Here is a 23,640-nt window from a genome sequence, read left to right as displayed (position 1 = left end):
GAGAGGATGATTGAAGTTCTGTACGTATCCAATAGGCTGAATAGTCTACGAAGTGCATGAGGTTGCTTTTCAGCTGCACCATCCTTATCTGCGATCCACAATTCAACTCTACTTAGGAAGTTAACTACCGACTGTGACTATGACCATACCCCTTTCATGCTTGCTTGGTATCTGCCTACAGCGTGAATGGTTTCTAACAAGTTTGAGGGTTCTTGAAGAGACATCGTGTATATCCTAACTCTGCAGCGGCATAAATTGGCTAAAAATGTACTTGCAAGTAGCCAAATATGAATGCTTAGGTATACAAATCAGAGCTTGTCAGTTAAATTCACAGTAAATCGCTACGGCAGGTCGATGTCTATGACTACTGCTTATGCGCCTCATGCATACCTTGAGTCTTGAACATACTGGCTACTTTCGTTCATCATCTCTTAAGAAATTCGAGACATGAATCTATATTCCATGATTACTACCCAGGGAGATACTGAGAGGGGGAGGAGGAGAAGAAGAAGAAGAAGAAGAAGAAGAAGAAGAAGAAGAAGAAGAAAAAGAGGAAAAGCAGCTCTGGATGTCCTTCTGTAGCAAGGAGGTAGGACTGCTTTGTTGTAAAAGCCTGCTAGAACAGGTCGAGAATATCAAGCCGTGTATGGTTTGGATAACTTATGAAGTATGCATCTTACTGAATAGTTTCTGGCGCACTTGTGCCAACCAACAACTTAGCCTACTCTTCCCCGACTGTATAGTAACAAAGAATATCAGCAAATCTACAACTACAACCTCCAGAATAAGTGATTGATCGGAAACGAATTCTATAATTAAGACCTCATCCATCATGACGAGATGCTATCATATCATACAAAAGAAACACCCTCCCCCCACCACCCATTAGCATATCAACATAACCATCGAGCGATGTCCGACTAACCAGCCAACATCTGATACTCCTCAAACGGCCGATAATACTTCCTCTGCTTGAGCAGATTCCGCAGAGGCAAAAACAACGGATACTCCACCCTGATGGTGCCGTCGCCGTCCCTCAATGCAGCATTCTCCTCCTCCGCACCCTCAGCTTCAGCTTCAGCATCCTCAGCATCAGCTTCCGCCCGCTCCTGCACATGAAACCACCGCATAACCCCCTCCTGCCAATTTACCCACCGCCATTCCGCGCACTTATTCGGCTCCAGGACCGGCGGCGGCGGCAGCGCACCATCAGCAGCAGCAGCAGCAGCGCCGTCCGCCAGCTCACACCCCATAAAAATGGTAACGTAGTGCTTGTTCTCGTCGGGCATGAGGTCGTTGGTGGCGGTTAGGTATGTCAATCCTGAAACTTTGAGGCCGGTCTCTTCGCACACTTCGCGCGCGGCGCAGGCTTCCCAGGTTTCGCCGGGTTCGAGGTGTCCACCCGGGAGGGCCCAAGTGCCGGCGCCGTGGCTGCCGAGGCGTTGGCCGAGGAGGACAAGGTTGTTGGGACCGAAGATTAGGACGGCGATGCCGATGCGGGGGGTGTTTGTTATGGGATTGTTTTGTGGGGGGTGGGGGGGGTTGTTTGAGGGGATGGGGGTGGTGGTGGTGTTGGTCATTGTTGTGGTGGGGTAAATTTTTGTCTGTGGTGTCGTGGTGTTGGTGTTCAAGGATTGTGTGTGTGAGTGTAGGTGTGTGTTTGTGTGGTTTTTGATGGAAATGGTGGTGAAGGGGTTTGTTGATGATGATGATGAGCTTGAGTCGCCCCATGTAGAAGTTGAACGGATCACGCTCTCTTTTCAGGCACACGAGCAATAAACCAGTGGCTCTGCCAAGAGTAAGTTGCAGGGTCGATTCCTGGGTTTCTTTATGTTCTCGGTACAAATCGAAGATAAATCCAATCACATGTATAAGAATTGACTCAGTCTTCATCAGTGGGGATAACTTCCGCCAATCTTGTTCAAAGTTATTCATGTTCAACCTATCGTACAAAGCTTCCCGGCTCAGCCCCGACACCAGCCTCCAGCATAGCCCCGCGCAGCCTAAACGCTTACAATCGCTGCAGCAAAGATTGCACAAACGCCGGCAGAGCTTCAAGACGTACATCCTCGCGCACACCTAGCCGACGACATTGCACCTCCAACGTCTCTTGCTTCTTCCACCCCTTGCCGACCACCACAATTACCGGGTATCCGATCAGGTCGGCATCGCCGAGCTTCCACCCCATCTGCTTGTCGCGGTCGTCCAGGATCACGTCCAAGGCTGGAGAACCAAGCGCCACCGCCGCAGTCAGTGCATCGTAAACTTTCTCTGCATCCGCCTCGAGTCCCTTGCCTGGCACGATGATAACTTCGTACGGCGCGATGACGCGAGGCCAGTTCAGGCCCTTGCCATCCGCTAGGCTGTCCGCCACCGCGGTGATCATGCGGGAAACGCCGATCCCGTGGCACCCCATCTCCATTGGCACCGTTTGAGGGCCAGCGTTATCTTTGCCTTTCGTGATGGCAGATTGATCGACCATCACGGTGGCCTTGAGGACGTCGCTGTAACGGGTGCCCAGAAGGAATGTGTGACCGAGCTCGACGGCCTTGTGCGTCTGCGCCACGCCCTCGCCGCATTTGGCGCATCGGTCACCCTCGTGTACCCTGACCACGTTCAGGTAGTCGTTGGTGCCGGGGAAGCGATCCAGCTTCGAAAAGTCCACGTCTTCCACCGTGCAGCCGGCCGCCTGCAGGGTGTCGGTTAGTGGCGGGCGCTTGAACGCGCGCACGCGCGAATCGTACAGGTCGACAATGCGCGGGCGCTGACCGGACGACCTGTTGGACTTGACGTGTGCGGCCCATTGTTGCAGTGGGTTCTCCACGCCAATATCGATCTCCATGTCAGCGGCCTCGGCAATCGACTTGACGGCGTGCGAGTTCACCTCCCTCTCCACAGGGGTCTCCTGGACGGTGAATTGCGGGAACCAGCACCGCAGCAACGTGTTCTTGTCTTTCGAGATGGACATCCAGAGACCGACGGAGACGGCTGGCGTGGCCTCGCCGGAGGTTTCGCCCGTGTCGAAGCCGGGCTTCTGCTGAGTCTGCATCTGGCCCTCCTCGCCAGAGTGGGCCTTGCCGTCAGCGAGCTCTTCGTTGTACACGCTGTCGCAGCTGGTGCAGCTAATGACTGTGTCCTCGCCCTTTGCACTGGGGAAATGGAACTCGTGACTCAAGCTTCCGCCCATATTACCAGAGTCGGCGGCAGCGACTAGGTAGGGAATCTTCAGCTCGTCGAACAACCGCGTGTAGGCGCCTTTGACCGCTACGTAGGTCTGAAGGGCGGTCTCAGGGCTGTAGTCAAAGGTGTACATGTCCTTCATAATGAATTCTCGACCGCGAAGTAGGCCTTGCCGCGGTCGTTGCTCGTCTCTATATTTCCTTGCTGCTTCATGATTAAACTTGGTCGTGCGGAGGGGACAAGCTTTACTGACAGATCTGGTACACACGCACGGGCAAGTCTCGGTAAGACTTGGTAAGACTTCCAACAAGGGTGGTGATCTCCTCTTCATGGGTAGGAGCCAGAAGAAAGCGAGCTTCTTTGCGATCCAGGAAACGGAAGACCTGGGGCGGTTAGAAAAAGTAGCGAGAAAAGAGCAAGAAACTCACATCTGATCCCTCCTTTAGGCGTCCAGACTGCTCCCAAAGCTCTTGGGCTGATATCGATGACAATGACACTTTAGACGCACCTGACCTCGGCGTTAGTTGTTTTAGCTCTTGGATGCTCGCGGACTGTAGACTCACCAACTGACTGCATGTGCTTATCTATGAGTTTCTCGAGCTTATCCTGCACGCGCAAGCCTAACGGCAACATGTGAAAGATGCCCGCATAGGCCTATACTGACTTAGCCCCACGCCTTCAAACATGCAAATTGAAATTTACCTGTCGCAAGAAGCCGCCCCTAACTAAGAGATCGTTTGTGTCCTCTGCGGAGTGTCAGTTGTCGGAACGAGATCGAATGAAGTAATGTACCTCTTTCGCCCTCAACAGGTTTCTTCGTGATCCCTCCCGTTGGGATCCAGAAATTGGATATCCGTGCTCGACCGTCGGTCTGCATTCATGGTTTATGAGATTTTATACAAGCTATGGCGGAGGGTATCTCATACATGAAAGGCGTATTTTGACGCTCTATTCCCGAATTGAGTGAGCCCAAGGTACGCTCGAGAGGACCCAGGCGCCCGGCCCACTATGGGGCGAATGCGCGAGATCATTCAGACGTAAATGAATCCCGAAGGACAGTTTCGATGTATTCAGGAACGGAGGGAGATATTCGCATCTCTCCCCCAAGAAGAAGAAGACCGGCCTTATCGGCCCAGCCACTAAACCCAAATCAATGGCCAATTGTCAGGCCACAAGGCCATCAACAACGGACTGCCGCCCCCTTCGGCCCGCTGTTTCTCCGGCGGCCTGGCATGAAGCGGGACCCCCATAATTTTTTGGGCGGCAGAAAAAAGTTGAAGGAAGAAGCAAGCAAGCACTTTGGCCCTTTCAATCTCAACCCTGTCATTATGGCTAAAGGCAAGGGTAAAGGCTTTGCTTCTGGAGCGAACACCGTCGTCCCTGAAGGTGGTGTTGCCCTTCCCAAAAATACCAGCGCTGCCGCTGTCGCCGCCGAGGCTCTTCCTCAGTTGGAGGAGAGTGCTTTCGCCGGCTTGCGACAGAAGATCGAACAGCGCTTAAAGGATCAGAACAACGCAAAGCAGAAGTCGAAGAATGGCAAAGGGAAGTCCGCGCCAGCTGATACTCCTAAGAAGAATCAGGAGGTCGCATCGAAAGCTGAATCGAAGCCGGCTGCCGGGAACGATAAGAACAACAAGGGCACGAAGCGGGATCGCAATGGTGATGTGATTGCCGCGGGCGAGACGAAGGGTATCGGCAAGGAAAAGCCAAAGGGCAAGGAAGATAATGATGATGTTCTGCGGCAGGAGATCTTGGCTCTTGGAGGTACGGAAGAGGACTTGGACCTTCTGGCTGGTGTTGATTCCGAGTCCGAGGTCGAGAATACCACCGGGAAGAAATCCAAGGGCAAGTCTGAGGAGGACTCCCTGAGAAAGGAGCTTGCTAGCATGCTCGCTGCCGCCGGTCAGGTCGTTCCTGATGACCTCGAAGACGAGGAAGTCGAAGAGGAGGAAGAGGACGCCGAAGAGGACGACAATGAGGACGAGACAGGTGACATGGAGGACGATGCTGAGGTTGACGACGAGGAGGAACTGGTAGATGAGGACGAAGACGATGCGGAAGAAGAGGCTTCAGAAGATGAGCCTCCTGCTCCGGCCCCGAAGGAGGACAAAAAGGAGAAAGCCGCTAAGCAGGCCGCTCCTGAAAACATCTTTCCCAAGGAATTCTCCAAATTGGTGAGTCAAGTCATGTATGATGCCGGCACAACATACTGACCTAGCTAGTCCGTTCCCCCTAGATCCGACTGGTACATGATCGAACTTCCCACCATCGCGAAGAAGGAATCGAACCCTGTTCCGCGCCACCTGATCGAGCGATTCCACAACCATGCCATTTCGCTGCTCGAGAAGGAGGCTAAAGAGTACGCTGACGCACAGGCGGCGTCCGCTTCATCATCCCACAAGTTCTACACTACCATCATGTCCACCGGTACGCTCAGCGATAAGATTTCCGCCTTGACGCTTGCCGTACAAGAATCGCCCCTCCACAACACCAAGGCTTTGGAGAACCTGATTGCGCTGGGCAAGAAGCGCAGTCGTGCTCAGGCTGTTGAAGTCCTCCGGTCTCTTAAGGATATGTTCGCCCAGGGTACCATTCTGCCCAGCGACCGCAGACTTCGGGCCTTCGCCAACCAGCCTTCGCTTGTGGCTGCATTGCAGGGTGTGAGCAACCGGTGGTCCGAGGGAGACGCTCTGCCTAACGGTCTCCAGAACAGCCATCTGATCGTCTGGGCCTACGAGCATTTCCTCAAGGACCAATATTTCGAGGTTTTGAAGATTCTTGAAGTCTGGTGCAACGACGAGATTGATTTCTCCCGCTCTCGCGCTGTCAGTTATGTCTACGAACTGTTGAAGGAGAAGCCTGAGCAGGAGACGAACCTTTTGCGCCTCTTGGTGAACAAGCTTGGTGATACTTCCAAGAAGATCGCTTCGCGAGCCTCTTACCTGCTATTGCAACTCGAACAAGCACACCCTATGATGAAGCCCACGATCATCTCCGCTGTTGAGGAAGTCCTCTTCCGACCTGGTCAGAGCCAGCACGCCAAATACTACGCCATCATCACACTGAACCAGACGGTCCTTAGTCTCAAGGAGGAGAAGGTCGGCGAGAAATTGCTCGACATCTACTTCGCCCTCTTCGTGTCTCTGCTGAAACCTGCTAAGGAAGAAACGGGCAAGGGCCACAAGGGTAAGAAGAATGGCAAGTTCGGAAACAAGAGCAAGGGCAAGGGCAAGGGCAAGGACGACGACAAAGGCCAAGCGCAAACCGAAGAGATGCAGGATAAGTTGACATCTGCAGTCTTGACTGGTGTGAACCGAGCTTATCCCTTTACCAGCTCCGACAGTGAACGGTATGTAATTTCTTCTCCGTACTTCATGACGACGCTAACGCATCAACCAGCCTGTCCAAGCACATCGGTACTCTCTTCCGCATCACGCACTCATCCAACTTCAACACTAGTATCCAGGCCCTCATGTTGATCCAGCAATTGACGGCCTCTCACCAAGTCGGTGCGGATCGCTTCTACCGCACTTTGTACGAGTCTCTGCTCGACCCTCGACTCGCGACGTCCTCCAAGCAATCCCTGTACCTCAACCTTCTCTTCAAGTCTCTCAAGAATGACTTGAACACCCGCCGTGTTAAAGCCTTTGTCAAGCGTCTCCTCCAGATTCTCGGGATGCACCAGCCCGCATTCATTTGCGGTGTCTTCTACTTGATCCGCGAGCTGGAGAAGACGTTCCCTGACCTCAAAGCCTTGTTTGACCAGCCTGAGCTTAACGACGAAGATGAGGAGGAAGTCTTCCGAGACGTTCCCGATGAAGACGACGAGCCCCAGGAGCAGCCGGAGAAGACAACCCCCGAGAAGCCCTCGACCCGTTATGATCCCCGCAAACGGGACCCCGAGCACAGCAACGCCGACCGGACGTGTCTCTGGGAACTTGTATGTTTACTCATCTGCTAGTTTTTTACAGTTACTGACTCTCAATTTCTAGCTGCCCTTTTTGTCTCACTTCCATCCCTCGGTCTCAGTCAACGCGGCTCATCTCCTTGACCACCAAACAATGAGCGGCCAGCCCGACTTGACTATCCACACTCTCACCCACTTCCTTGACCGCTTCGTCTACCGCACTCCTAAGGCGGCGGCGACCACCCGCGGAGCCTCGATTATGCAGCCTCTTGCTGGCAGCGACGCTAAGGACCGCCTCGTTGCTGCTGTCAAGACTGGCCCGCAGTTGCAGCTCAACTCGGAAGCCTTCTGGAAGAAGAAGGCGGAAGATGTGGCGGCCGAGGATGTCTTCTTCCACGAGTACTTCAACCGGGTCGGCAAGGGCCAGGAGAAGGACCAGGCCCGTAAGAAGAAGGCCGCCAACGCTGCAGGTGCTGAGGATGAGGACGGCGAGATCAGCGAGGCCGAATCCGAGATCTGGAAGGCCCTGGTGGACTCCCGCCCCGAGCTGGAAGCCGGTCTTAGCGACGACGACGATTTGGACCTGGATGACCTGGAATCTGCCTACGATCAGAGCGACGACGACGAAGCCGGTGGGGACGACGAAGTGGAGATTAACCTCGACTCCGACGAGGAGATGGAGGACATCGACGAAGTCCCCGCGCCGACCAAGAAGACGAAGAAGGCCAAGGCAGAAGCGGAGCCGTCGGACGACGAGGATGCGTTCGACATGGACGTCTCGGACGAGGAGGCGTTCATCGACAGCGACGAGGAGCTGCCGTCGGACGTGGAGCTCGACGCTCACCTGCCCACGGCGTCCAAGGAGAAGGACGAGAAGGACAAGGACAGTGGGCGCAAAAAGCGGCGCAAGCTCAAGCACCTGCCTACCTTTGCGTCGGTGGAGGATTATGCGGCCCTGCTGGCCGGGGAGGACGAGGGGATGTGATTCTTATTTTGATGTTGCTGTACTTTGTCAATCGCATTTGCAGATACCACAAAAGCTCTGTCGTATTTCTCTTTTTTTTTTTTCTCACATTTTCACATGGCAAGCACATGGCAAGTAGGAGATGGATGGATCCACCAGTAGTAAACAGCAATCATATGAACAGAGGTACAGAGGTACAGAGTATACTCGCAAGTCTAGAACTGCAGACCCGCCAGCCAGTTCCAGCCACTAGCAAGTAGTTGGTAAATTGTGGCGCTGCCCGTCCGGTCAGTCGGGACTTGATGACATCATCACCGTCAGCCACAGTTGAATGAATTGAGAATTTGTGAGAGACTCAGCGAGTGTGCCTCAGTATGGATGCGCCACCCACTGCCCAGTGGAAACGCAGGGGGAACGAAACAAGGTACACGTGGATCGGCTTTGGAGGGACGAATAACACTGAGTGAATGAGAGGAATATCCTTGGAAGCACGCCATCAACTAGCGCATAGGCGTGCTGGAGGTTAATTCGACGCTCCCACTTGTTCCCGCTGGCCCCTCTTCCTACTTTTGTGTTCGGTTGTGCTCTTTGATGCAGCCCTGGTCAGCAGAGATTTTTTTTTTTCTTTTTTCTTTTTTTCTTTTCCTTTCTGAATTGGATCCACTATTGACTGGGATCTGAATCCTGTGTGAAAAGGGCTGTGGTGTCGCATGATGTGACTTTTCGTATAGACGATGTCGGTATTAATGGGATGCTATTTCGATAGAAGAGATAGCGAGCGTGAAGTTGCTCCAATATCAGGAGGAGTGGCATCCACAAGGATTGCATTGCGGTGGAATGTCAGGGCGCCGAATGCGGGGCAGAGAAAAGCCATCGGGTCTCTCCGCCATGGCGGTGGAGCGGGGATTTGCCGAATGCGGCGGGGAGAACCTGTCTGAGCCTTTGAAGCAAAGACACCAACACAACTAAACGTTCAAGCACAATTCGCAATTAATGCCAGCATGTATCACAATATTCTGATTCAAACTCAGACTCGCAGCCACCATTTTCATTCATGGAGCCTAATTCGCAGCTTCCTATGCAATCCTTGCAATCCTTTGTCGGTGTTGATCCGCCGGGTTAGACTGCGACGTCATCTCACATCTTATCAAAAAGTCCTCCGTACTAAGACTATGAAAGCAGAACTTCCGAGTCCGTCGAAAACAAAAAAAAAAAAAAAAAAACGCGCTGGGGAAATTCGCCTAATTGGAGATTGCAACCAGTCTTTCAACTCCCAATGACTGGCAGGGAAATTCCTCTGCCTTAGTCCTTCGGGCCAATTCATGTCTCAATCTGAGGACTGATCCGCCTTCCTCCTCTTCTTAGTCGATCTATCCGTTGGTGGTAAAATTTCACCTGCGCTGCTCGTCCATCCTTCCTGCGCAATTCTCTCTTCCCACAGTCCCATCAGACAACACCTCCCTGACGTTCAGTCCTTGGAAAAGGAAGTCCTCTTCCCATTGAGTGTCAATCAGTCAGTCAGTCAGTTGGTCCGTAAGTCCGTCAAGCCATTCCTCTTATTTAAGGTAAGCATCCCACATCCTCTCCGCCTGCCGATCCGCAATTAACATCCCCTCCACCTCAGGATATCAGCCTCATCCTGTTCCCTCAAGCGCAGTACATGCCTCCGAAGGTCTCTCTCATCTTTTCAGCTTCCATCCTTGCTCGCTCCCTCCACCAGCGGCTCGTCCGCTCCATCAAATGGCGGAGTCCACCGTCCCTAGGCCCACGGGCCGCTCGTCCGTCCCCGATCACAACACTCTTACCGACGAGATGAAGCATTCCGACCTCGAGAATCAGAAATATCAGCCTGGGTCGAGCTCGGACTCCGAAGGGGAAGTGGACAGACAAATTCAATTGGAAGCAGAGAACTCGATCAAATATCGCACGTGTAGCTGGCAGAAGGTATGTGGCCGTAAAGCGATCCCTACGATGTCAGCGCATGGGCTAACCTGAGACCGACCTTCAGACGGCAGCGCTGCTCTTCTCTGAATACATCTGTCTGGCGATCATGTCGTTCCCCTGGTCATACTCTGTCCTGGGGCTAGTGCCCGGACTTATCCTGACGGTGGTGATTGCCATGACTGTTCTGTATACTTCATTGATCATCTGGTACGTGCCCTAAATGCAACCACGCCGCAGACTCACGCTCACACATGTCAGGCGTTTTTGTCTACGGCATCCGCACGTACGGGATGTCTGCGACATAGGACAGATGATCTTTTGGGACTCCAAGGTGGTCTGGTACCTGACGGCTTTCATGTTCCTGCTGAACAACACATTCATTCAGGTAGATGACAACTCCTACTCGGACGGCAATTGGCCCTAGATCTAACCAATGGTAGGGCCTTCACTGCCTTGTTGGCGCAGAATATCTCAACACGATCACCGGCCACGCCACCTGTACAATCATCTTCTCCCTTGTGACGGCGGTCATCTCATTCTTTTGCTCCCTCCCGCGGACCTTCAGCGCCCTATCCAGAGTAGCAACCCTCTCCGCAATCACCACCTTCATCTCCGTCATGCTTGCTCTCATCTTCTCCGCCATCGAGGACCACCCAGCCGGCTACACTCCCGCCCAAGGCGACCCCATCGTGACGGCCGTTCCCGTCGCCGGAACCACCTTCGTTTCGGGCGTCAGCGCCTTCCTCAACATTAGCTATACCTTCATCGGGCAGATCACCCTCCCGAGCTTCATCGCCGAAATGCACGAGCCCAAGGACTTCTGGAAGTCCGTCACCGCCGTCACCATCGCCGAGGTCATCGTTTTCTCGCTCGTTGGCGCTATTGTCTACGCCTACACCGGAAATCAGTACATCACCTCGCCCGCCTTTGGCTCAATCGGCGACGAGACCTACAAGAAGATCTCCTTTTCCTTCATGATCCCCACGCTGATTTTCTTGGGTGTGTTGTACGCGTCGGTGTCCGCCCGCTTCCTCTTCTTCCGCCTCTTCGACGGCACCCGCCACAAGGGCAACCACACCGTCGTCGGCTGGGCTGCCTGGGCCGGGATTTTATGTGTCCTGTGGATCGCCGCCTTCATCATCGCCGAAGTCATCCCTTTCTTCTCCGACCTCGAGTCCATCATGAGTGCCCTGTTCGATTCGTTCTTCGGCTTCATTTTCTGGGGCACGGCGTACCTGCGCATGCGCCGTGAGGACTACGGACCGGAGTTCTACAAGAACCGGGGGTGGAGAGGCTGGCTGGGATTCATCGTGAATGTGGGGTTGATTATCGCAGGCTTGTTCTTTTTGGGACCTGGCACTTATGTAGGTTTCCGTTCCCCTCTCCGTATTTCCGGAGCTCCATATCAACACCACACAATTGCCTCTTCCCATTACCCCATGAATCAATCCAATATTCCCCCTTCCCAATTCCTAACAAGGCCGAATGCTAATAATGAAAACAGGCCTCCATTGAAAGCGTCATCATCAGCTACCGAGAAGGAACAGTCGGAAGCCCATTCTCATGTGCCAACACAGGACTATAAGAAGATACGACCTCCCAGTAGCAAAAGCAGGGCACGAACTCGCGGACCTCTACCAGCTTCCTTTCAACTATTATAAAAGTTCTTACTTCAGACCATGGGTCCCCACCTCTCCCTCTCTCTCTCTCCACTTTGGTTCTTGTTAATTCTTCGATGTAAATATATATGGGTTGGTTATTCCCTGAAACAATCACGCTATCGGTCCCCTTTCTGATCCCGGTCAAAGGAGATGAGAAAGAGAAACGATGGACTTCTTTTTTTTTTCTTTTCTTTCTCCTTCTTTGTATCTGCATTCGAGTTTTGGGCTAGGGTTGGGGTCTGGCTTTTTTTGGGATTTCGAGTTATGGTTTGGGCTTGGGCCTGTCTGTATGGTCTTTCTGGCATAGGGTGGCGGGTATGTATGTATGTATGTAAGTATGCATGGTGGACAGGGATGAGTGATCCTCTGATAGTAGGGGAAATTGCAGTATGATTTAATGCGATGCTTTACTCGTGATGAACAAATTTATGATGGCTGTGTTTGATCAGTTCGATGATTCGCAGTAGTCGAAATGCTGCCAGTGAAGAGTCACATGGTGTGAGTGAGCAGAATGTACCCATTCTGAGACATGATACAGATAGTGGTAGCTACTTAGCTATCACACTCAAGGACGATTGGACAATCATGACACTGTCGCTCCATGGCTACACACAATACACCAGACAGTGACACTTCTACCGCATTCTACTCCAAACCTACTTTCCACAAAATCTACCACCCAGCCAGACACCCAGAATTTTAAACCCCCCGAAAATTCAACGTCGCGTCTCCCTCCGTCCCCAAACTCGGCGGCAGATCCCCGGCCCCCGTTCCCCACGAACTCTCATTCCTCCCCAACCACAACACCAACTCCCTCCCCTCTGTAAAGAAATCATGACCCACGTAGCTCTTGTTGTACGGCTGTCCATCCAACGTCGCCGACTGGATGAACACAGCCTGGTAGCTTGGATCAAAACCGATCGTGCGCACGCGGGCCGTTTTCCGCGTACCCGGAGACGTGATGTTGACGCTCTCGAAGAACGGCGCAGTGATCAGATACACGTTTTGGCCGGGGTTGGGGAACAAACCCATCATGGTCATGGCGACGAAGGAACCCATGGCACCCGAATCGTCGTTGCCGGGGAGGCCGGTGGGCGTGGGGTTGAAGAACGCAGGGATGTAGGCGTGGGCGCGCTGGGTGGATTTACCGGGCCGGCCGGCGTAGTGGTACTGGAAGACAGTGAGGAAGGCGGGTTCGTTGCCGATGTATGTGATGCCGCGGTCGTGGAGGTAGTCGAGGCGAGCAGTAAAGCGATCTGGCCCGCCGAGGAGGGTGACGAGGGTGGACATGTCGTGAGGAACGAAGCTATTGATTGTTATTGGGGGGGCGTCCGTCAAGCAGCCGCAGCAAAAAGGAGGAGAGCTTACAATTGATATTCCCAGATGCTAGATTCAAAGGTTTCCGCGGCGTTGTTCTGCAGAGAGCAGGATCGTCCGCTTGTGTCGATGTTGGAACATGTTAGAGGATCCTGAGCTAGAAGTTAGTCTACTACGCTGAAACAATAGTCTGGCAGTGTGCAGGTGGAAGACGAACCTGATATCCCCATGTGCCATTCAGGTATTTCGGCTGGAAAAAGCCCGTGAAACCTGTATTTGTGCCGTTGAGGAATGAGGTCTGGTCTGCGCGGAAGAGGTTCTGCCAATACTTCGCGGTGCTCTCGTATTTCTCCGCATCGCTCGTCTTGCCCAACCCTCGGGCCATCTGAGCAATGGTGAAGTCGTTGTAGGCATACTCTAGCGTGCGGGATATGCTGCGTGTCAGCGTCCCAAAGCCAATGAAGTCAAAGTCCTCCACGGGAATGTAGTTTAGTGCCTTCCAGCTCTGCAATCCTCCCCGGCCCTCGTTGGACCAGTCGAACGGCTCCTCTTCGGCATCCTTCTGCACTGCTGCATACCCAGCTTCCCAGTCAATCCCATCGGTGAGATTCTTGACATATGCATCTGCCAGCACGACATCCGCGTTTGAGCCGCCCTGCGTGAACCCTGCGCTCTATCAGCATCAATCATGACTCGTGCTGCAGCACCTACCTTTACAAAGAGACATGCGGCAGTCAGGTAGCCATCCGAGATGTCTTTGGGTATCAATCAGAGAGCGAACCATCCGGGTTACCGAGGCAGGATCGAAGATCGTCAGGAATGGGAGCTGGGACCGAAAGGAATCCCAGAGGCTGCATACGTTAGAGAGGCCAAGGAACCGCATTATTTTACTTACCAATAGAATGAGTCAAAGTATGGCTCCTTGCTCTCCCACAACGGATTCTCTCCCGTGTAATCTTGCGGATTGACCATCGTCCGGTAGATCCCACTGTAGAAATTGGTCAAGGTCGTTGAGTTTACCCCGTTCCTAGATACCCGAATCGGCGCCATCTTCTCGGTCCATAACTTGACCGCTGCCGCATGAGTCTTATTGAAATCAAAGTCGGCAAGTTCGGCCTCCGCATTCTGACAAGCCTTTTCGCTGCTGATGAAGCTTAGACCCACGCGGGCTTGAATCGTGTTTTCGGATGCGGGACGAAAGCGTATAAAGGCACCGCCCTATGGTGGTCAGCTCACGACTCAAGAATGGCAGAAACTACCAACCGGCAGGGGGTAGCCGTTTATGCTGCGCGATATCGTGAGGGTCTTAACTTCCGTACTGGCTCGCGCATCCACAAAGATCCCGGTGTCTCTAATCTCGGACGTGCTCTGGTAATCAGCACAAAAGTACGGCACGTAGGAACCACTTCCAAAGCTTGGCAAGAATCGCGCGTGGCCAGTCATGCGTCCTGTTTTGGCATCGACGGAGATAGACCCGTTGTCCTGGCGGGTGTCGGACAAGTCGGAAAGATCCAGCAAGATAAGAGGACTCGACGACGCATTGACGGGGAAGCGGAACCGGAATAAAGACGTATGGTGGGTTGCCGTCATATCGACCTGGATCCCAGAGCTCATAGTCAAACCAAAATATCCCGGGCTGGAATGAACCGAAGCAGGGTCGTAGCTTGTCTTTCGCTCCTTCTTGGGATACAGGCAGCCATTGACATCGTCATTTTGACAGCTTGTGTATGGGAAAAGAGGAAAGTTCCCAAGAGAGGGCTGGCCGCCGGTGCCAGAATCGTGCAGACTGGAAAAGCCGGTGATACGACTGCCGTCGAACGCAAAGCCTCCTTGATTGTTCTGCGAATCGGTATCGGCTACGGCTTTAGCCATACCATAGGGAATTGTCGCACCAGCGAAAACATTTCCTACAGTTGAAACCCGTCAGATCACCCGAACACCGGACAAAAAGTCGAGAAAAATGACCACATACCTCCATTGGCGCTCCCAATGAGCGGATTGACATATTGGAGAACATCATAGTCACCAGTCACTTCAGAGAGAGGGTCAGACGAGGCCAGAACGAGAGGCAGGGCCCAAAGGAGCGAGATAGAGCTCCAAAAGGCCATTTCAAAGGGGATCAGAAGCATGAAACGAGAGATAGGAAGCGCGAAAGGGCAGACTAGAAGCTGAGGGGAACAATCGTTCTGGAATGCAGGTGCGGCCTGTCAAGGGGCGCCATGACTGCCCCTGCCACAAGGAAAGCTCAATTAAGCAAGTTGCGTGCTTAGCGTAGTGCCCCTGCCAGCGTCGACAGAGCTGGAGATGCGATGTAACCATTGTAGCTTCATTGCACTGGTGGAGCTTTTGTGATTGTGCAGGCAATGCCTCTCATCACAAACCTGCAGGGAAGGGAGCACTCCAGGCTCATTGTTATTGGAGGGTAGCATTAATTAAGATAGTGTATTTGAGATATTGACCAGTCCATTGAGAACTAATGTGAGGGTAGGTTGTACAATCCATTGACAAGTAATCACAGGAAGTTGATGAAGTCCAAGCTTGAGAAAATCACTGATTTGGTGCTACAAGAAAAGGGAAAGATTGTGTGGGTTGTACATGCTGTACTACAGACAAGCCGCGGTCCAGTGACTTTGATTGCAAAACAACTAAACATTTCCCTTTTTGTGACCACAACTTCACCTCAGCTGTTCTTAGATTCTTATACTCTTCGCTACTCCCACTATTTCTAGACCACAATTCCCCATACCCAATCGTCCAGAGCAAATTCCTCAACGTTCCCAAAAGATGTTGCGATTATATCATCCCTCCGATGGCCATGAGCCTCGGCTCCTGCTGCGCCGCACCAATCAGCAGGACGGGCGGGCGGAGGTTTTGGAGACCTTCTGGCGGGTCTCCCTCTGTCTTCCAGTTCCACTTTCTCTCTGGCTCGCGATGGATCCGCAACTTTCACGATAGTCTTCAGCAATCCAGTAATTGAGTTCTTGGTTCGGTCCCAAGGCTCCGTTGCGGCTTTCTTTCCCAGACCATCCGCTTCCCCTTTCTCCGTCGCCCCTGTCCGCGCCGCCTTTCGCAGAGTCTCGCCGCCATGCCGCAGCTCCCAACAGTTCGCTTGGGATCCACTGTGATCGCCAGCAGTGTCCAGCGTCTTCGCTGTTTGTCTTCTTCTCGTCTGCCTGCAACAACTTTCGATCGAACAGCTCTGCGATCGCGTCGCATTTTCTCTGTCCAAAATCCAGCGCATCGGACATATTCTTTCACAGGTCTGTTTCCTGTTTGAATGCGACTAACTGGAAAGAAACGTCAAGTTAACCTTACACTCTCTCTGGTGATTAAACAGCCGACCAAACAGCCAACCCTCCCCCTCCTCGATCCCGACTACGCCGAGTTCTCGGTTTCACATCCCTTGCCTTCTTCGCCTTCCTTGCCGGAGGATTATACTCGACCTTCGATATCACTGCACGCATGATGACGCTTAAGCTAAGCACCGATGAGGAGACCCTCTCCGCTTTCATCCCTGGTGACGAGTTCACCAAACAAGTGGACGACTACATTCGCAATCACCCATTAGCCGTTTCATTGCGGGAGGATCCTGCTTTCACCGAGTCCCGTCCACACCTCAAGATGCCGGCGCAGATGCGCGAGCGTAGTCTCACGGGCGGTACGCTGGCCGGGCCAGACAAGATTGTCGTCCCGCCGTTGGTGTTCTGCGAGGATGGCGGAAAGAGCTTGGTTTCTATACTCTACCTGGGTCCCAGCCTCTGTGGACACCCGGGAATTGTGCACGGGGGGCTCCTGGCAACGCTGCTGGACGAGGCAATGGGACGCTGCTGTTTTCCCGCGCTGCCCAACCGCGTCGGTGTCACCGCCAACCTGAACCTGGACTACCGCCTTCCCGCAATGGCAGGCAACTACGTCGCGCTGCGGGCAGAAACGGTCAAGGTAGAGGGCCGCAAGGCCTGGGTGGAGGCGCGGATTGAGACGCTACCCGAAGATGGCAAGGAGCCGGCAGTCCTAGTAGAGGCGAAGGCGCTCTTTATTGAGCCTAAGCAGGCTGCGGTAAGTTTGCTCTCGTTCCCGAGGTACAGTCTATATGGGACTAGTGGATGCTAACTGTCCCTCAGGCTTTGTCCGGTTTGTACAACATCACCGGTTAGATTGTTAGATCGATGCGTGTTATTCGGATTTGCAAACTCATCTTTACAAGCCCATAGAAGGCATTGGAAAGAACATGATTAGATTTTTTTTCAAGCGTATAGACGATATCTTCTGTTTCTATGAGATTTCGGATTCCCTCTTCAGAACATTGCGTATGTATATGATTTCGTTTGGCACGTTGCGGAAGTGGCCAGTCTTGTTTGGTTGTGAACATGCTCAATGCATAGCCAGTTAAGCTACCCATTTCCATACCTAGCATTCAGCCTGTGTCCAACAGTACACCATTGTCGGCAGAACGAGATACAACCTGTGTCCCCTCTTTCTTCACAGTGCTCAGCCCTTCCGCAAATTTCTGCACACTATGAAATAATCACGTTACCATTGATTTGCTTAAGTTCTCTATTTGCAAATACCTCCTCGAAAGTGTAGGGCAAGTTCTATTGAAGCAGATGATAACTTGAGTGCAGTGAGAGGTGCCGATGCCCCCATTGGTCGCGTCGCTCACCGCCCTGTCTGTATAGAAAAAGTAGCCTCAGGCTTCCTTCTTTACTAGCCTCGAACCCACCACCTCCACACTTCCAAAGAGAAAGAAGTCCAACTGAGCAGTTGACGATACACTCGAGGTTACTGTGATGATGCATCACATATGTGCCCGCAACGAATGATCGACCTTCGGGGCGGGTGGGACGTACTCCTCACTGCCAAGTGCTTGGATTTCTTTCTCGCCCTGAATTTGCATCATCACTTGGATGGCCGAGTCAATTGCGTCTGCAGTCCGAGTATGATGTCGGCTCAAATGCTCCCCAGCAAAATAAATGTTACCCTCAGTTTGCTTCGCGACATGGACCGTGTGAAGTGGCCGAAAGGAACATGGCATCCCAGTCGCATACTCTTGGCTCCAGCAGATATCAAAAGCCTCGAAGTACTGGCCATTGATGTCCACCATGTCGTCAAGCCGCTGGAGGTTATGGAGGGAGGAGCTGATGCGTTGGTCTCGGGGCATGGACTGCATGCGATACGCGTCATTCATCCAACAGCAGAGCAGAAGGACCCCAGCGCCAAGACTATTCAGGTCGTTCGATGGATAGACAATCTAGCGAAAGCGCAGATCCGTAGCGCTCTGGCCCCCAAAACACGGCGATGGCGTCTGCTCCCAGAATTGGGTGCGGAAGTGCAAACCGAGTTTGTATAGAGTCTCGAAATGCATGCTCCGGATGGAATGCTCTTTCCTCAGGGACCATGTCGGACGCTCGTGGATTCAGTGCAGCGCCGCTGGGGGAATGGCTAGGACGGCCTTAATGAAAGTGCCGCCGTGGAGCCCCGGCGCGCGTAGATTTACTCGTCCGTCGGGTTGCTCAATGATTCGTTCTCCTCTTACATTGATGATGATGTTCTCAAGACCGATCAGCCGCACCGAATAAATGCGACATTGTTACGATGCTCCAGTATGTAGAGGATGAGCTCGATTTTATCGTGTTCTTCGCCCTTCGCATTGAGGTAACGAATAAGTGGAAGACATTGGCGTGCAGCGTGGAGCGGGGTATTCTCATGGCTCCAGCTTCGAATTATACGTCCTCATCGAACCAGTGAGTGAATAGTCTGCCTCCGATGCGACTTTGCGCTCGAAGACGGTGGTCCGATGGCCATGGCTCTGAAGACAGAGAGCCAGATACAGGCCTGCTATACCGACACCAACGATACCGATATCCATCGTGCAGTTCGTGTTCATGGAGTAAAATCAAAACCAGGAACTTCAGCTACAGAAACTATATCAGCAGCAAACCAGTGCCGGTACTGACTGAGTTTTAAATAGAATATCATCCTCATCAGTCTACAACTTCACACTCATAAGACAGATCTCGGGAGAATGAGCACTAAGTGAAGCAGAGTACTTTTCCTACCATACGAAGGTGGTTAGTTAGGGCTTGGACAATTCTCCATTTCTCCCTGGATTGTGTCCGGCCTGACCCCGAGGCAGGTACGTTAGCCCTGCGCACGTTAGTCGCACACCGCATCACGCAGGTTCCAGGTCAGCAGATCTCGTGTTTTCGGTGAAAATCGCCCACTGCCCGTATCTGACCACGTGGTTGCCAGGTGAGATTTACTGATACGAGGTCCTGGCTTATGGATGGCTCGCAATCAGCCGAAGACCAGGACAAGCAATACACGCAGTCTATTTCCAGGTTCCCTATATCTCGATAAGGTCTACCATAGAAGAGATAAGCAAGATCATTCCATTAGCTTATCTCCATCTACATGGGTCTCGTCAGGAGCCTTCCCATGTCTACTGTTACTATGGTCATGTGCAGGATATGTTACATGGTCCATGACTTGCCCTGTCCAACTCAGCATGATTCCTCAGTAACCACCTATTATATTTATTCCCACTACCCATCACAAGGGACGAGGTGGCTATCATTATTTCTTTGCTACTCGAACGTGAGAAGATGTTGAATTCGAACAAGTTTCAACGCAAAACTCCTGTCATGTCGTGCTCTCCCCACTTTATCCTCCGTGTTTCAAGCCGTTGAATGTCATTGTTAACGAACCACAGACCTTCTTGAATGAGGCACATCTCTCATCATAAATTAAGTCGTATACTGACCAGCACCGCCATACCGCTCCAGCTTCTGCATCACGCGGCCCACCTCCTGAGATCCAAGTCGTTCATAAATCCCCCTCGCGGCCAGGGCCCTCCGAGGTTAATAGAACTTGAATTGAATTGGTGGTCGTTATAAATATTTCTGATTAGGAATATACATATCAGATATATTATTTTATTATGTAAGTCTGGAAAGCGATCGTAAAGACCGGGACAGCCATCTCATCCCAATACCCAGTCCGCTCTGTACCAAGACAGTTGTGTTCCCTTTCCCTTTCTAAGCAAGATGAACAATAAGGTAATCGAGTTCTATCATGAAAGAACCAGCTCCCATGGCCATCAACCCCATATTTCCCTCCAGAAATATAATGTAGTCCAGTAAAGTCACGTATATACACCCCATCCGCTATAATCCTCTTCACGACTGCATTTATCTCCTTATCCATCCCACCCAAAATCCGGCTATAAGCTATGATAGCTACGAGATTAGCTAGTGGAGTTAGTGTATGTTGAGCCAAACTAGAGTGGGTAGTAACTTACTGGACTTTTGAGTAGTAGTTTATACAGTAGTACAGAAGTGTATAGTGATCACCCTGCACATACTGAATTCTGGACTCCTGTAATATCCCAACTGCTGCAGTAATTGTCTATCAAGGGAGTCACTGTTGTAAGTTTACTATTATAATATGGAACTACTTGCTGCTAGATGAAAAGGAACATATTATCACTACTGATAGCTAGTAAGTAGGGTTATTGTCTAAGAATGTGGTATCTATGACCCACTCAAATAGTAACTAAGTTGCCATCATCATCATCAGTCTTAGTTATACTATATATACTACTTAGTAGTTATATAAGTTATTCTACTCAGACTACTATAGTATAGTTACCACCTGTCTAGCGCTAAATCACCAACAGGAAAACATATACTAGTCAGTCCAAGTAAGGAATAATCTCGAAAATTAGAACTAATTTCAACACACACAGATGGGGCCATTGCGGGACCCGCCCCGCGCGGATGAGTGTTACTCTACGTAGTTGGTAACTGTATAGGAACTAAACTAGTGGGCCCCGGTAGTCCCCCTCGGCTTTCTAACCATCAAAGCAAAGCTCTGACTCCCCACCCCCCCACGCTCCGTATAATCCAGCCGGATCTCCTCCACCACCTCCCACCCATACTTCAAATACGCCGGCACCCCCTCCATCGTCGCCTCCAGATAGATCCTCGCATGACAAGCATCCGCCTTCTCAATCCCCCACTGCAGCAACTTCCTTCCGACCCCCATCCGCTGATACTCGGGCAAAACACAGAGCATCTCCAGCACTGCACACACCCCGAAAAGTCAACACAAACCCCCAGAACCTGAAAAAAACAAACCCCCCATATCGATTACACACACACACACACACACACAAAAAAGGGCTAAACCTACCAAAATCACTTTCTTGCAAAAACCCCCTCCGACTCCTTTCCACCATCTCCTCATAAAACGCATACGTCCCCCGGTTCAACAACGGCGGGGCATATGCCCAGGCATCCCGTCTCTGGGCTTCCGCCTCGGCACTCAACGTTGTATCCACGGCGCGTTCATACCCGTAAACCGCGGGGATATGCCAGCGGCTGTAGGCGATCGTCTCGCCGGTGCGCGCGTCGATGCCCGCGAGCATATGGCATTCCGGGTTGGCGAAGTAGTCTAGGGCGGAGACGGTTTTGAAGGTGTGGATGGCGGGCGGAGCGCAGTGCTTGTAGGTGCTGCGCATGTAGTTGGAGGAGGGGAAGGAGCGGATTTCGGTGCGGATGAGGGTGGGGAGGTCGGAAGGGTGGGCGTAAGTGATTTGTAAAGATATAGATGATGATGATGATGATGATGATGATGGGGCTGGTGGCATTTTGGGGGGCGGTTGTACTGTAAGTAGGGTTGGGGTGGGGAACTGAGTGTGATGGGTGGGCAAGTTGAATACCTTATGTACTCCGTCGTAGTGTATGGAGTACCTACGGAGTACTCTGTAGTCTGGGGTAGATTGGATGAATCATACAACTTATTCACTGCTTGTGGTCAATGACGATGAGTCATGGAGCGGTGTGAGCGGTGAGACTTCTCAATTAAGTTGGAAGGACCTGTACAATTAGTCTCGCTTGGGTGATACTGTACGGTACTGTGGTATATAGTACCTTGGTACTACTTCTGTTGATACCTGAGTAATCCTGGGTAGATGCTATGACACTCTGTCTTGATCTGAATATTGATATTGATGATTCTGGATAGACAATAGAAAGAACAAGAGGGAGAGGGCGATGCGATCTGGATATGAACCCGCGTGTATGCGCTTCGGCGCGGTGCGGTAGTCAAAAGTACTGTTGCTGGTGCTGGTTGGTAGTTACCAATCATTGAAGCAAAGGCCCGCAACCCAAGTTCAATGCGAACGATTTTACTAAAGCAGAGCATTACAAGATGAGTAGCGTACACACTGAGATGACCCATCAAATTGATCCGAGAACGCAGGAGATTAATTGACTATTTTTTTCATTTACTTCCCCCCCCCCCCCCCCCCCCACCGGAAAAAAGAAATCTCCCATCGAAGCGTATTCCCAGGAGAGGTGTCCACAACTCTCGTGGAGCCTTTTTTGTGACGAACTGGGAGAGTTCGAAAACATTCGCCAGGAGCCAGCAAGCGCCACTCGTGGTGGCCATTCGAGCATAAATAAAGGACTGACAATTCATAAACACGTTCTATCTACAGACCCAGAGAGAGACCTTGAAATACCTATACCGACGGCATCGGGACCGAAGGGAGGATCGGACGCGCAAGCGTTGGTTTCTAGAACTACCATGCCCATGGACAAGTCAGAATCAATAGATTGTTTACAAGGTAGGATCTGAAGCTTGACGATGATGATATGGTACTAAATCTACCTCTGAAAAGCACAGCACCATGGGTAACGCTAGCGGAAAACGGGTGATTATTCACTGACAGCCAGGCAGCATTAAAGCGCTCCGCCCGCCACGGATGCCATTAAGACACGTCTACCTGGAATCAATACTTGATATGATAGAATAGTATGCAGTGTACAGTATCCAAAGGCAGTTCAGATAGCCTGCGGCTCATCAGAAGTAGGTAGCAATGAACTCGTCTGACAACATGCTAGGAGGCAGCCCAGGAACCGCATGGACTATAGAACCCTAAGAGTCGTTATGTCTGGCTCGCAGCTGCGGCTTAACGACGTTTTTACCGCGAGGCCAATGCTAAGCGGCAGAATTGTTGGGTCACAGAGAGAATAAACCGGATGATGAATCGCTTGATCGAGCTACCGAGCATAAACCTGGATTACTTGTCTAACCTACAGAAGGCTATAGCATCTATTCTGATATTGTTTTGCATTACAAGGATTAGTCTTGTAACTTGCTTACACCGCATCGACGAGCACATGCTCGCAAGATGTAATTGTGATCAAGTGAACCAGACGGTCAATGGCATCTTCTTTGGATGTCCGCTGCTCCAGTATGCGCGCGCCTGCATGAGAAGTGCCCTTTGCGAGCGTGGAGTCGTTCTTGGACTCAAGGAGCTGCTCTAATGGGGCCACCAGCCCGCACATCCATGGCTGGATTCATGCTATGGACAGGATGGACAGGCTTTTCGGACCAGTTCCCAGCGGCTGGCCCGATTGTTTAGAAATCGGAAACAGCGACGCACGGTAAGGTCTCCTCAGGACAAAGTGACAAAAGAAGAAAAGTGGCACAGGTGAGGAAAGAAGTACCAGGACCACTCTACTCCTCTGATACAAGCGAGCACAGGCGCGGCAGCCGAGAGCCAGGATGATCATGAGGAGAGAAGAGTATGGGAGCAGGTTGTCAAGGCGGCTGACCAAGCCTGTGCTATTAGACCCTATTGTAGGGTCCTCGAGTGATCA

The 23,640-nt window shown here is 51.9% G+C and overlaps 8 protein-coding genes across 8 annotated transcripts; 3 read left to right on the top strand and 5 right to left on the bottom strand.

Moving 5' to 3' along the window:
• Positions 1-796: 796 nt before the first annotated feature.
• On the bottom strand, positions 797-1,861 carry BP01DRAFT_357762 (nucleotide triphosphate diphosphatase NUDT15). The gene has a single exon (XM_025575273.1). It carries the CDS (start codon positions 1,578-1,580, stop codon positions 921-923), a length of 660 nt encoding a protein of 219 aa, XP_025430427.1. The 5' UTR covers positions 1,581-1,861; the 3' UTR covers positions 797-920.
• A 20-nt stretch (positions 1,862-1,881) lies between these two features.
• BP01DRAFT_357760 (putative proline--tRNA ligase AIM10) lies at positions 1,882-4,245 on the bottom strand. Its single transcript, XM_025575272.1, has 7 exons — positions 4,107-4,245; positions 3,973-4,051; positions 3,883-3,926; positions 3,744-3,834; positions 3,609-3,688; positions 3,434-3,563; positions 1,882-3,384 (listed from the first exon to the last, which is right to left on the bottom strand). The coding sequence occupies exons 1-7, from the start codon at positions 4,209-4,211 to the stop codon at positions 2,012-2,014; spliced, it is 1,902 nt and encodes a 633-aa protein (XP_025430426.1). The 5' UTR covers positions 4,212-4,245; the 3' UTR covers positions 1,882-2,011.
• Positions 4,246-4,474: 229 nt separating this feature from the next.
• BP01DRAFT_321389 (RNA-binding ribosome biosynthesis protein MAK21) lies at positions 4,475-8,149 on the top strand. The gene is made up of 4 exons (XM_025572727.1): positions 4,475-5,354; positions 5,403-6,529; positions 6,580-7,120; positions 7,173-8,149. The coding sequence occupies exons 1-4, from the start codon at positions 4,509-4,511 to the stop codon at positions 8,070-8,072; spliced, it is 3,414 nt and encodes a 1,137-aa protein (XP_025430425.1). The 5' UTR covers positions 4,475-4,508; the 3' UTR covers positions 8,073-8,149.
• Positions 8,150-9,333: 1,184 nt separating this feature from the next.
• Positions 9,334-12,032, top strand: BP01DRAFT_357755 (putative neutral amino acid permease). Its single transcript, XM_025575271.1, has 6 exons — positions 9,334-9,616; positions 9,676-9,995; positions 10,060-10,202; positions 10,254-10,380; positions 10,436-11,359; positions 11,500-12,032. The coding sequence occupies exons 2-6, from the start codon at positions 9,792-9,794 to the stop codon at positions 11,578-11,580; spliced, it is 1,479 nt and encodes a 492-aa protein (XP_025430424.1). The 5' UTR covers positions 9,334-9,616; positions 9,676-9,791; the 3' UTR covers positions 11,581-12,032.
• A 323-nt stretch (positions 12,033-12,355) lies between these two features.
• BP01DRAFT_342803 (glycoside hydrolase family 92 protein) lies at positions 12,356-15,393 on the bottom strand (the record flags this gene model as incomplete). Its single annotated transcript, XM_025573494.1, has 7 exons — positions 14,946-15,393; positions 14,237-14,880; positions 13,869-14,191; positions 13,685-13,824; positions 13,191-13,639; positions 13,025-13,125; positions 12,356-12,962 (listed from the first exon to the last, which is right to left on the bottom strand). The coding sequence occupies exons 1-7, from the start codon at positions 15,100-15,102 to the stop codon at positions 12,356-12,358; spliced, it is 2,421 nt and encodes an 806-aa protein (XP_025430423.1). The 5' UTR covers positions 15,103-15,393.
• A 932-nt stretch (positions 15,394-16,325) lies between these two features.
• On the top strand, positions 16,326-17,237 carry BP01DRAFT_83164 (PaaI family thioesterase). The gene is made up of 2 exons (XM_025580148.1): positions 16,326-17,029; positions 17,095-17,237. Exons 1-2 carry the CDS (start codon positions 16,436-16,438, stop codon positions 17,125-17,127), a joined length of 627 nt encoding a protein of 208 aa, XP_025430422.1. The 5' UTR covers positions 16,326-16,435; the 3' UTR covers positions 17,128-17,237.
• Positions 17,238-17,387: 150 nt separating this feature from the next.
• BP01DRAFT_366572 (uncharacterized protein) lies at positions 17,388-18,074 on the bottom strand (the record flags this gene model as incomplete). Its single annotated transcript, XM_025576410.1, has 4 exons — positions 17,388-17,487; positions 17,542-17,641; positions 17,694-17,755; positions 17,821-18,074. The coding sequence occupies 4 exons, from the start codon at positions 18,072-18,074 to the stop codon at positions 17,388-17,390; spliced, it is 516 nt and encodes a 171-aa protein (XP_025430421.1).
• Positions 18,075-20,160: 2,086 nt separating this feature from the next.
• On the bottom strand, positions 20,161-21,676 carry BP01DRAFT_424209 (GNAT family N-acetyltransferase; the record flags this gene model as incomplete). The annotated part of the gene is made up of 8 exons (XM_025579676.1): positions 21,164-21,676; positions 20,828-21,054; positions 20,716-20,760; positions 20,561-20,568; positions 20,514-20,524; positions 20,334-20,377; positions 20,271-20,274; positions 20,161-20,192 (listed from the first exon to the last, which is right to left on the bottom strand). The coding sequence occupies exons 1-8, from the start codon at positions 21,618-21,620 to the stop codon at positions 20,161-20,163; spliced, it is 828 nt and encodes a 275-aa protein (XP_025430420.1). The 5' UTR covers positions 21,621-21,676.
• Positions 21,677-23,640: the final 1,964 nt, after the last annotated feature.

The sequence above is a fragment of the Aspergillus saccharolyticus genome (assembly GCF_003184585.1).
Source record: "Aspergillus saccharolyticus JOP 1030-1 unplaced genomic scaffold BP01scaffold_20, whole genome shotgun sequence".
NCBI lineage: Eukaryota > Fungi > Ascomycota > Eurotiomycetes > Eurotiales > Aspergillaceae > Aspergillus > Aspergillus saccharolyticus.
This window is presented reverse-complemented; position numbering and strand designations above follow the sequence as displayed.